Genomic DNA, 12,925 nt, shown 5'->3' with positions numbered 1-12,925 from the left:
TTACGCACTTGAAGTCAAGCAGATGTTATTAAAAATTTAATGCTTTTTTTTATGGAAAAGTCCTTTTCCAAAAATTCTTGAAAACGAAAGTAGATAGAACCAAACAGTTTGTGTTAGAATTCATCCACTTAATTTTCAAGAATATTTGAATAAGGATTTTCCCATAGAAAAAGCATTACATTTTTAACACCATCTACATGCAAAATCAAAGAAGTTACAACTCACCTTAATGAACAATTATCAAATTAGTTAATGTGTTATATCAGTAAAAAATTGATTTATTTCTGCAGTAAATTTTGAGAAGTGAATAGATGAATAGTTTAACATAAGTCACATCCACACATTCATTATTCACTGAATGCCAAATATTTGCCTTTCACCAAATGATTTACTGAACTGATTGTTACTTGGCAAACATAGATGTACACACATTTGATTATTTGCTGAGAATTGGTTCATTGCAGGAGCATAAAATGTTCATCTGAGGTTTAGAAAATGGATGATTCTCAAACAATAATTTGTGCTTCTGCTTTTATAGTTATTAGTTCATATCTGTTAAAGAAAAAAAAAACTTAAATGAAGATGGTGGACGGTATCACTTCAACAAAGCAGAAAAATGTGAACATGAAAAGGAAAGTAATTTAAAAAAAAACAATAAAACCATAATGCAAAAAAAGACCAGAAAAAAACTACTTAAAAAATTAAAGTACTTAAACTATAAACCAAATTGAAAACAATAAACTAAATTCAAAAATAAAAGACTAGATCTAGTTTAAAAGAGACTAAAGTAGCAAATAATGGTGACCAAAAATAAGAAAATACACGAATGTCTTGGAGGCAAATATTTGTCATCTTTGATTTGACATAATTTATTAACAATATTGTTGATAAATTGTGCCGAATCACAGTTTACCAACAATCTTGATAAATTGGGAAATGACAAATACTAAACATTCATCATGAGTAAAACCATCCACACTACTTTGTATTCACTAAATGTTTTACTTGGAATTCAATGAATAGCAAATGTTTTGAATGCTCTAATTAATATTATAAATAAGTTTGATGACAAAAGTCAAATTATCTGCATTCAGTTTATTAAATATGATGTGATTACATTGTTTTTGAAAATCACTTTTACAAGTAATTTTCAAAAACTATAACTACTACTAGTAAAAGTGGGTATGATGATAAGTAATAGCTTTATTTTAAGATTACATTAAGACATTTACACAAACCTTTATATTAATACTATTAATTAATGTAAGCAAAACTTTTTCAATGCACTTATATATTTTTAGCAGTTTGTATGCTAGTGTGAACTTAAATGATATAAAAGATATTTAAGGGTTATAGGTATAAAACTGGAAAAAAGATAAAATAATAATAATGACAAAAACTGGTTGTTTTGTCTTTATATTTTTGTCTAAACTTTTATTTGTCCTCTTCATATCTGCATCTTTGTATACTAATTTGATAAAAATATTAGAAATTTTTATTCAAAACAAGAACTAGCCAGAATTTCTGTAGTAAATTATCAAGGACAAAGTACTATATTACATGAATTTAATATGTAATATCTAATTGCATAATTAAATTAATAGAAAAGGAATTCAGAAGCATATTTTTTATATTAAAAATTTCTATTATTTATTTTTATGGTTCTCATATGCATGATTTTCTGGTAATCTATCATGCGTGATATTAGCTGATATATGAATTTAGATATTACTATTTCAGTTTAAATCTTTAAAATGTTAATAAAAATGTAAAAAACAATATGCCATCTCAAATTTAAGAATATNGAAAATAATGCAAGTCCTGGGGTTATGGAAATTCCACTTGAACCAGTAAATTTTTTTATGATAAAATACTAATAAGAATTTAATTTTTTCCCCTAAAAAATATGAAACATAAGTAAATTTGCCATTTCTAATGCTTTTATTGCACAATGAACATGAATAAGTACAATATCGTGAAAATATAAAGCACAAAAACAAATATTCAAGAAACAATTTTTATTTTCTTTCAGTGAACATAAACAATAAAAAAACAGTAGATATATTATTGTAGTGATATATGAATTTAGATATTACTATTTCAGTTTAAATCTTTAAAATGTTAATAAAAATGTAAAAAACAATATGCCATCTCAAATTTAAGAATATAGTAACTTAGTTTTAGAAATTACATTAAATGAACAAAAATAAATGCCTTAACTAATGTAAAATTATCATACAGTATATTGAGAGAGAAAGTTGATGAAAATGAATCTCTCATATTATGTAAAGAACTGTAAATGTATGTTGTTTCTAGTTATCAAGGGGCATTATCGAGTTAAATGTTTACAATAAAATGAAAAAATAACTAAAAGCTGAGAAAGAGGAAATATATTGTGATATGAACTGCTGTCATGTAACATTAATATCAATAGGAATATTACTTATTTGTATATTTGCATATATTATATAAACACAAACTAGATACATGAACAAGGCAAACTACTATTTCATACCAACAGTCAAATTAATGTAAAAACAAGCATTTTCAGTTAACATAAACAATGTAAATATGATGTTAGACTAACATAAGTATGTTATGAGTTATGACAACATAAATATGATGTAAGCCACCATATACAGTATATTCTACCACTAATGAACTAGCAGTACAAAAAGATTTTATTATTTTAATTATATTTAATTATCTGTTTTTGCATGTTTTTAATATGTTATTTTATCAATTTATATTAAGAATTATTTATATATTGTTATATTCTTTGATCATGTTAAAAACATGCAAATTTAAATGTATAGAATATTATTTGATTTTTAAGTAAGTGAAATTTGATAATGATCACAAAAATTAATTCAAAATGTTTGCTTTTACGTTAAATTGACTTTTTGTATGAAATAAGTTTTTTATTTTTATTTATTGAAGGTGGTTTATTCTAAATTTTAAATCATTTCAAAAATTAAAAAATATTTTTCTATAAAATGATTTATTATTAGACTACTCATTTGTAATAGGAATATTTTATGACAAATGCTATTGTCTCAGAGGTGCTTTCTTATGATTATGAATAAATTATAATATAGAAATAGATCTAGATGATATGATTATGTCAAAATTTTTTAATGCAAAACTACAATTGTTAAAAGTACAGTGGAACCTTCCTTAACGAGCATAATTTGTTCCAGAATCTTACTGGTAATGAGAAACACTCATTAAGCAAAACAATTTTTTCCATATAAATTAACGTAAAATATGATAATGCATTCCATGCTGAAAAAATATTCAAATATTTTATGTATAACATTTATTCAAAGAAAATTATACAATATACATTGTTAAGGATCATATATCATCACCATTTTTTCTCCCAGCACAGAATGAACCAACCTGAAATGCAAATTTGATTTACAGAAAACAAAAAAAAAATCGAAATTTAATTTGGAATCAGTTGTTAAATTTAATACAAAATGGCAACATAACTGCCTACCTCTAGTCAAATTATTCGGTTATTTTTCATTAACTGGGCACCAGTCATTTTTACTACTATTTTTAGCAAAGTTGATATTTTATTTCATAATTCACACGTTTATGCATCATTATTTATACACATGCTTAATATTACAACATTTCACTAAAAATAGTAGTAAAAATGACTGGTGCCCAGTTAACAGAAAAGTACCAATTATTTAATTTCTAATATTTAATTATAGCTTTTACATAGCCCAAGAATTTGGCATATTGTTTGGTGTGTTTATTATATAACAGGGCTATAGTTGCTGATGTTTATATGTAATATGTCTAAACACAAGTTTGGAAAATGTGTGATCACAAGCAACACTAAGATGCTAACAGAACGAGTGCTAAACACAGACTGAGATAGTATGTGCACAATTCGGGACTTCCCCTCATATCTTCATTTTTTATGGGAAACATTGCTCGTTAAGTGAGTCATTTTTTTACAATCTGTTTTGCTCGTTATGAGAGGTGCTCGTTAAGCAGGATTCTACTGTAATAGATAATAAATACACATTAGTTAAAAGTAATAGATTCACACAGAACTTAAGTGTCTAAAATTTTTAACTTTTATGTAATCACAAAAGAAAAAAAAAATTAGTAAAGAATTAACACATCAAGCACCATGAGTTGCAAATATATAACATGCTCAGAATTTCACTAGAGCATGTTGCAGAAATGCAACACACAGCTTAGGTGAAATCCTATACACTGCTACACACACTGTATATTGAAATCTGTGCTGTTACTTTGAAGCAGCGTGCTATCCATGTAAACATAATGAAAATAATGCAAGTCCTGGGGTTATGGAAATTCCACTTGAACCAGTAAATTTTTTTATGATAAAATACTAATAAGAATTTAATTTTTTCCCCTAAAAAATATGAAACATAAGTAAATTTGCCATTTCTAATGCTTTTATTGCACAATGAACATGAATAAATACAATATCATGTAAATACATAACACAAAAACAAATATTCAAGAAACAATTTTTATTTTCTTTCAGTGAACATAAACAATAAAAAAACAGAAGATATATTATTGTAGTGATTATTGTATTTTTTTTTATTGGTCCATTTATGCAACCTTGTTTATGGTAGAAGTTCTATTGAATTCAAGATCTGATGATAGCATACAAGATGGCATAACATAGCCTGAATGATTTTTTCTGATTGTGTTGTAGCATGCCTAAAAATTAAGAAAAAATGTTTTTTTTAATAATACAGGCAAAATTATATTAAATGGCCATCACGTTTATGATATTTTGTGCATAAGTTGAGGATGGCCTGAGTGATAACGTAATCCTTTTTATTGTGGTGCTTAATGTGTTAAATGAGATACTGCAAAATGTGGGTTATAATTTTCAGAAATCTAAAAAAGTACTAATTTTTATACCTAAATTATAAGAAAAAGTTAGAGATACTAACTGTTTTATATGTTAAAAAATGAAAATAACAACAAGGAAAAACTTAATAGACCATTTTTTATGCTATCCAAAGTCCATTTTTATTCATATGTATGCAATGTTCTTTTATAACTTTTAGGAAATTATAAGTTTATTTTTAATTAACATGCTTAGGTCTGTTTTACAATAGAAAATTTAGCAGTGATATTATTACAGAACAAGTTTATCTTTGTTGTTGTTTATTAATTTTGTAACTATATATAAAAATTGCATTAACAAAAGAACTAAATATGAATATCATAATACTGTAAGTAGTATCAATTATATAAATATAGAAAGAATACATAAATTTTTTAAATTTTATATTGAATTTTTTATTTAAAAATTAACATTTTATAACATCTTTGTATACAATGAAAATGGGATATTTATGCAAATTTTATTGGATTCATTTATGTTAGTATGAGAAAAGATGTATTTACATTGAATTAAATAAATCATTTTAAGTAAAAAAATAAGTTTACGTGGTTAACGATTATTTAATATTAATATATTAAAATAAAGTATTTGTGTTTTTTAATGAACTGCTGATGGTGTGAACAACGAAAAAATGACTGAAACAAAGAATTATTCTTCGTAAAAAGTTGTATTTATTTTTAATATATTAATAAATAAATTATTTGCAAAATCTTTATATAAATTAAAGTTACTACTTTTAATAAACTCTAAAAGTATTCTTACTTTTTATTCATTTTATTCCAATTGAGTTGCTTCAGAAATATGAACTTGTTTGCATTAAAATTGTAGTCTTTCCAAACTTTTCAGGAAAACATTTCAGAGTTCACTAATCAGCCTATTTCTATTTAAGTAAATGTTTCTGTATAATTTGGCTAATCTATGTACTTGCATTCTCAATACATATATTTCTGTTTCAGAAAAATGTTATGTGTAAATATAAAACTGGTTTCGTTGTTCACAGTATGCCTATTTTAAATTTGATTAATAACAGACTATAAAATACAATAGAACTTGATTAAAAAGTTTTTAATGGCCAATTTAAAAAATTTATTAAGCAGAAATATTATTAATTAATATAGTTTTTCTTTTCAATAATCCATATTTATTTAACAATGTTCCACTACATTACATTAATTAGGCTTATCAGTATTTATTCAGACATTTGCTTAATTTAGCCTGCTTTATTCATTGTTGTGTAAAAGAAAAATATGTTTTATGATTCCTACAAACAAAGCCACAGATGTACAGTACAAATACTGTACTAAAATCTGTTGGACTTTTAGTGTCACCCATGTGTTGAATAGTGCTTGTCAGAACTTACTGTTTGTTGCAAGCATTCTTGCAAGAAACTGTATAAGAAAATTGTAATCTGTGTCAAAGTTACCCAAAGATGTGTATACAATAGTATCCATGCAATTTTGTTCATGTTCTAAAGTAATTTTTTTCTTCATATGCAATTATATGTATAAAATCAACTATCCATAAATTAAGTAATGTAGATAAGGGGGTAGGTATGCTGGTAATCATTACAATATGTTACAAGGGAGTGGAAGTATTTACAATAATGCTAGTGTCTTGAAATTGCTGGTGTTATTTGTTAAATGTATAAGGATTAAGCTCCAGTAGTATTTTTTCTATCTTAATATTAACAATCAAATGATTTCTAACTGATTTTTGTTGATTCTTGTCCAATTAACATTTGAAAGTTGAAAATATCTTTTTGATTGACTCTCAGGTTTCAACAGTGAAACTTTAAGAGGTTGATTCAGGATATGCATTGTATAATTTTGGAGGTTGGTATGTGCAACAGTATTGTATGTCCCCACTTTAGTTGTATTATTTTATATTCTCATATTTGGAAAGCTGATAAATTTATGGTTATTTCTCTTATTTCCCTATTTTTCTATAATGATTCTCATTTAGAAGGTAACTGACAACTTTTTGTTAGTTCTTTACAGCAAGTAAGAGCTAAGCAATTGATTCTTGTTGGATATTACTGACATTAAATTTTTTTTCTATTTAATGCTTTTAGTTTAATTTTAGTATATATATTTATTGAATATTATTTTATAAATAAATTAGAAGTGAAATGATGGTTGAAAATATCATTTGGTGGCTATTTTGTATTTTCAACACTTAATGCACTTCAGATGGTTTTGTCTCAAATAGCCCATTTGTTTAGTTTTGCTTATTTTATAATTACAAGTGCAATGACCTGTTAATATAAGTAAAATGAAAAAATAAATGAGAAAAAATAGAATGTTTGAGACTTCTAAGTTAAGTGATAGTAAATGTGCTTTTAGAGGTACAGGATATAGGGTGGTGTTGATTATATGAAAATTTTACTTTTGTTCTAGCAATGTTTTACATAGTACTACATATATACCACTCCAGATTATACACAGAAAATTGCATCTATAGTATCATTTTATTTAGTTTTGTAAATTTTTAGTTTTCAAACTGTGTAGTTTTTTAAGTAGTATTCAAAAAGTGGAGTTTATTACTGATGTATCAGTAGGGTATATAATTTAATACTTTCATTTATAGTAGTAAATGCATTCAGATACTGTATGTAACATCTTAATTGAAAAATAAATTCTAACATTTTGAAAACTATGATGCACGTTCACTGTTTAAATCAACAATATCAACATTTTTTAAAAAATTGTAACCTATAACTATTAGGACCAATGTGGAGCAAACCAAATAGAAACTTAGTTACTACATTGTGGCCATGGAATAATACTTTTGTAATGCAAAAGAATCCAGTAAATCTAATTTATCTATAGTAATGGAAATAAACTGTATGGAAAACTTAAAATTTTATTTTTCAAATCAGTGCTTGTAGTCAAAGTTTCAAATTCTGAATATCAACAAGTAAAAAGTTGCAAAATATTGTTCTAAATGATGATATAGAAGTGCTTGCAATTTTTTCTAATAAATAAAAAACAACAGAACTATTTACATTTTTTTAAATCTGTTTTAGAAGAGAATACAAGCAATTCTATTGTTTGTAGATATTGCTTGCATAACCATAACTATTAAATAATAAATAAATAGTTCACATTATTACATTGTATCCATAAGTTTTGTACATAACAAAAATTTGTAATCTAAATTGATATATATCCAGAACTAGGAATATTCAAGTAATATAGGCAATGCATCTGTGTGTTGAATGGGGAATTGTGGATTTGAATTCTCATTACAAATTGTAATTTTTCAGGACTTTTCTAAATTTACTTAGAATTATTCTAAATTATCTGATTATTAAAGGTATTTATAGTCTCAAATTTATAGTTTCAAATTATTTTAATAAAATAATTTAATAGTTGATAAAGTAAATCATTATTAAATTTGATATCAAAATTAAATTATTTGGTACAGTTTTTATATATCACATTTGTCAGTTATTATCAGAATTAATTCATAATTTATAAATGAATTGCATTGATGATTATTTCAGTAATACTAATATTTATTTCTGAATGTTAATTTTCCTTAGCCAGTGTGTCCAGAAATAAATTAATTCAAGCATTATTAAAGTTTAATTTTATCATTATCTTTATTACAAAAAAATCTCCAAGACTTGACAAATGTGTGATGTGCATATCTTAAGAGTAAAATATGCATATTAAATTCTACATAATGATACATTGTTTTTATTGTTTAAATTGTGAAATATGTTTTAGATTTTTTTTCTGTGTTATACAAATGTATAACACAGAAAAAAAATTGTAAATTTACAAATTTGTAAATATTGTAAATTTGAAATAAATATTCTTTCTTAATAAATATAAAGGGATAAGAGTAATACTGTTTTTTTAAATAGTATTTAAAACATGAATAAATTTCCCATTTTCACTTAAAATATTTTTAAAATTCAAGTATTTGTGATATTAAAGATTTTCCTTATCTTTATTTCTTAATATTTTTACAGTCATTTAAAAACATCATAATTTTTTTCTATACACATTTTAATGTACATAATAATCCACAGTCAAAATATTCAATTAGTTAAATACAAAAATATTATATATAAATTTAGCTCATTAGTTTGAAAATTATGGCATACATCTAGAGATCTATATGTTCTCTTCTGTTCTCAGTGGCGACGGCAGTCATCAATCTGTCAATGGAGAAGATCGTAATCCAATTGCTATGGCCCGTGCTGTCACAGTACACACGGATACTAACAAAGTTATGTACTTTGCATGATGTGGTCCATGATCTTTGGAGAAACATCTGAATGAGCATTTATTCAAATGCTATGATACACTACTATGCTAGACAAGTTAGACTGTGATGCCCATGTATTTTGTGTTATACCTGGAAGCTTATCATATTTCCTTCCCACAGTGGTGATGGTAGCCATCAATCCAGCAACGGAGATGATCGCACAGTCAGTGCCATGACGAGAGCAGTTACAGTTCATCCAGAGAACAACAAAGTTATGTACTTCACTTGATCCTTGTTACTTGTAAGTTGGAAGTTACAGACTGTGATTTGCAGTGAAATATTGTTATTTTAGTGTACCCACATGGTGTATATGCTTGTGGTGCTGGACAATGTCAACCAAAAATATCGAGGGTAGGATTTGAGCATTCCTCATAGACTGTTGTTGCTTCCACTGTAAAGTATCTTAAGTAATGTTTGAAAGCCGTTATTTATAATTGTGCTTCACGGTGTTTTATATAGTTTATTGACAAAATTGGAGCTCCTTAAAGCAGTGGTCAGTTTAGTCTTCCTGTGCTGCAACTATTCACATGCATTAGACAAGTGGTAAGCAGCTAGCATATGCTTTGGAGGCAGTTAGCTTCCAAAGCATATTATGTACATCGTGTACAGTAATTGATAACTATCTCATCTGCATAATGTGATTTTAGCACCTAGACTATCTTTAAAAATTTTTTACACTTACCCATGATAGTTGTTTTATAACTGTCTGATGGATATTATAAATATCACCTCATGTGTTCAGAGGGATGACAGAGTTGCTTGACATAAGAATTGTATGAGATGCAATAACTTTAACAATAGGAAAAAAATAAATTGTCCACATGAAATTAGTATCATATACAGGACTTTTTAAATTAGAATGCTTTATATTTTTAGATAAAGTAAAAAGAAAAATTAACAATGCTGACTTAAAAGTAATGAATTTTGAAATAAATTACTACTACTTCTTATTTAAGGATTAGTGTTTCACAATTGATTTCATTATACATTGTGGTCCTGTTTATGATATTATTAACATTAGGAGTACCTGATTTTATTTATATAAAATGCTGCTTGATAGCAATAGATCTGTGAGTACAATATATTATTCTATAAGGTATTATATTTATGTTTTCCTCTTTCTCTCTCTCTCTTTCTAAAAGACTTTTGGGATCAAATGTGATTTTTCTTTTTATACTCAAAATATTTTAGAGCCAAATAAGATGGTGACAATGATTATACTTTGACAATGCAAACATTGTAACTAGTCATTTGGCATTACTGACTTTGGATTAAGTTAAGTGTTGCCAAAATCTTTATTGCAAATTAAGACAATGGTGAAATTCCAATAAATGAATTGGGGAAGTGGTCTTATTTTGTAACGCACCTTTACAGAAGTGTATACAAAATTAATTTTTATTCAATGAATTGTGTTAAATTTAGTATCATGTTTAAAAATAATTTTTATTCGTAATATGAATAAACTTCTTTTTAATATTTTTTTAATTTTCAGAATTAAATTCCTTTTCATAGGTTATTTAAAGTTGTGATGAGATCCTATAGAGGCCAAGGATCCCATTATTATGATTAATTAATTAATAATTTTTTATTACCACCATTATTATTATCACCATTCTCGTTATTACCATTATTTTTAAGCACGTGACATTGTCAAGCTAAACAATATGCATCTATAGTAATTTGAAATTGTTATAGTTAATAAAAATCCTTTTGAATTATACTCATGGAAATACTATCCTAACAATAAATAAGTTAATCTGGATCAGTGATGTCCTTGTTTGTTTTTGTTTTATTGCAAATTCCACATACAATGCTATAAAAATGTGCTTTCATCATACTTCTTATGCATTCTAAAACCATAGTTATTCTCCTAATGAAATTAATTATTAGATATTGTACAGTTCAAGAGTTTAAGGATGTTTTTTCCTTTTGTACTTTGTATAGTGAGATATCAATTACTGTCTTGTTTTTCATAGATTCCACACATATTTGTTTATAATAAAGACAAATAAACTAAATTGTTTAAAATAAGTGGCTTGTAGGAAAATTGATAGGTTTACTCCTATTCTACAAGTTAAGAGATGATTTAATATTTTGCCGGTAATCTGGGTGAAATTTAATTTTTGCTTATGGCATTAATTTTTCAAAGAAAATTTTTAAAAGTTAATACAATTAAATCATTAGTAAAAGTTATATTTGATTTAAAATCTTTTTTAAGAATCACTAACATCCTTTTTTTGTGTGATGTAGTATTGAATTTTCCACTGAATTCTTAGATGAAGAAAATGAGTTGAATGGCAATTATTTTCATTTAAAAAATATATGCTATTTGATTCTTTCCTGTTATGGAGTTGTCTTAGGGCTTAAAAGTTAATCTATTTATAATATTTATCAAGCTTGAAATGAATGTATAAATTTATGGCATTTTTTTGCCAGGAGCTAATAAGAGGATTCCAATTTGTCAATTCTGTAGTCTTCAGAATTGTTTAAATGTATGTTTATTTATTTTTTCATTTATTCATTTTGAAAACACCAAAATCATTTATGATTTTGTTTATTAATTAATGTATATTTTGTCTATCATTTAAATGTCCCTTAATAATAATTTAAGAAGAGTGTTTCTTTAAAGTATGTTCAGACTTTGAAATATTATTTTGAAAAAATTTTCTAGACTACTTGAATAACTTAAATTCAGATTAATAAATGCTGTTTATCTGCAGTTTGCACTGTGGTGGTTTTCCTCCAACTGATATAATAATTAACTATATAGTTATGCTTTTAGTTAGAAAATTATAGATTCTAGATTCAAATATATAATTGAAATTTGATTTTGTTAAAAAATCAAATTTCACGTATTATATATTTGAAAAGTTAAAAAAGTTATTAATTTAAGATTTTTATTGTTTGTGCAAAGGTTTTGAGCTAGTTGTTTTACTGTAGATAAACTGAATAGAAATGATTGCAGATTCTTATATCTTATTTAACTCAAGGAAAATTACTGTATATTCCGGCTTATAAGACAACTTTTTAACCCAGGAAAATCTTCTCAAAAGTTGGGGGTTGTCTTATAGGGCGGGTGCTGCAGTCAGCCGGGACGCCCAGGGTATGGATAGAGATAGAGCGGCACTGTGCCCAGAAAAACACACATCTTTCACCCGTCCAGCCCACCTTTATATGTATCCTATTACCGTACCTCTTTCTCTGCCTCTCAGATCTTGCTCTTGAGGACTGCAGTGAAGCGGCACAGGCGCACATGTGTGACATCTGAGAGGCAGAGAAGGAGGTATGGTAATAGGATACAGGGGCAGGCTGGTATAAAAATTTCCAACAGTCAAGTACAGGTAACCCCCGTATAACACAGTAGTTATGTTCCAAAAAATTGTCATGTTATGCGAAACAAAGAACTAGTACGAAAAGGAGGGTTAGGTTCCAAAAATTAAAAAACATGCTAGTATATTTTCATAATTAAGATAAATATCTTTATTAACATTTTCTTAAGTGATACATATTAATATAAATTAAACAATGTTTTCTTTGTCATCACTAAAAGCACTATTAACTGAGAGCGTTTTATTTTTGGCAAGTTATCATTATCCTCTGAGCATTTTTCTGCATTATTTTCAGATTCATGCTTTATTTTTTGCAAAAAGTGTATGTAATTTTAGATTGCTTGCTTCTAGTTAAAAGATCTTTATAAATTTCCTTATATGGTGCTAAGCACTTATGGAATAA

General features: G+C 26.1%; 1 protein-coding gene across 1 annotated transcript in view; it reads left to right on the top strand.

Moving 5' to 3' along the window:
• Window positions 1-12,653, top strand: part of LOC111626441 (protein argonaute-2-like) — a 119,644-nt gene extending 106,991 nt beyond the window's left edge. The window contains 1 exon segment of the mRNA XM_023369811.1: window positions 9,314-12,653. Coding sequence (XP_023225579.1) covers window positions 9,314-9,422 — 109 coding nt within the window. The 3' untranslated portion in view covers window positions 9,423-12,653.
• The last annotated feature ends 272 nt before the right edge of the window (window positions 12,654-12,925 follow it).

This window comes from Centruroides sculpturatus, unplaced genomic scaffold (genome assembly GCF_000671375.1).
Source record: "Centruroides sculpturatus isolate CEXI.00-Female unplaced genomic scaffold, Cexi_2.0 scaffold313, whole genome shotgun sequence".
Lineage (NCBI taxonomy): Eukaryota > Metazoa > Arthropoda > Arachnida > Scorpiones > Buthidae > Centruroides > Centruroides sculpturatus.
Note: the sequence above shows the minus strand (reverse complement) of the source record. Positions and strands in the feature narration are given on the sequence as shown.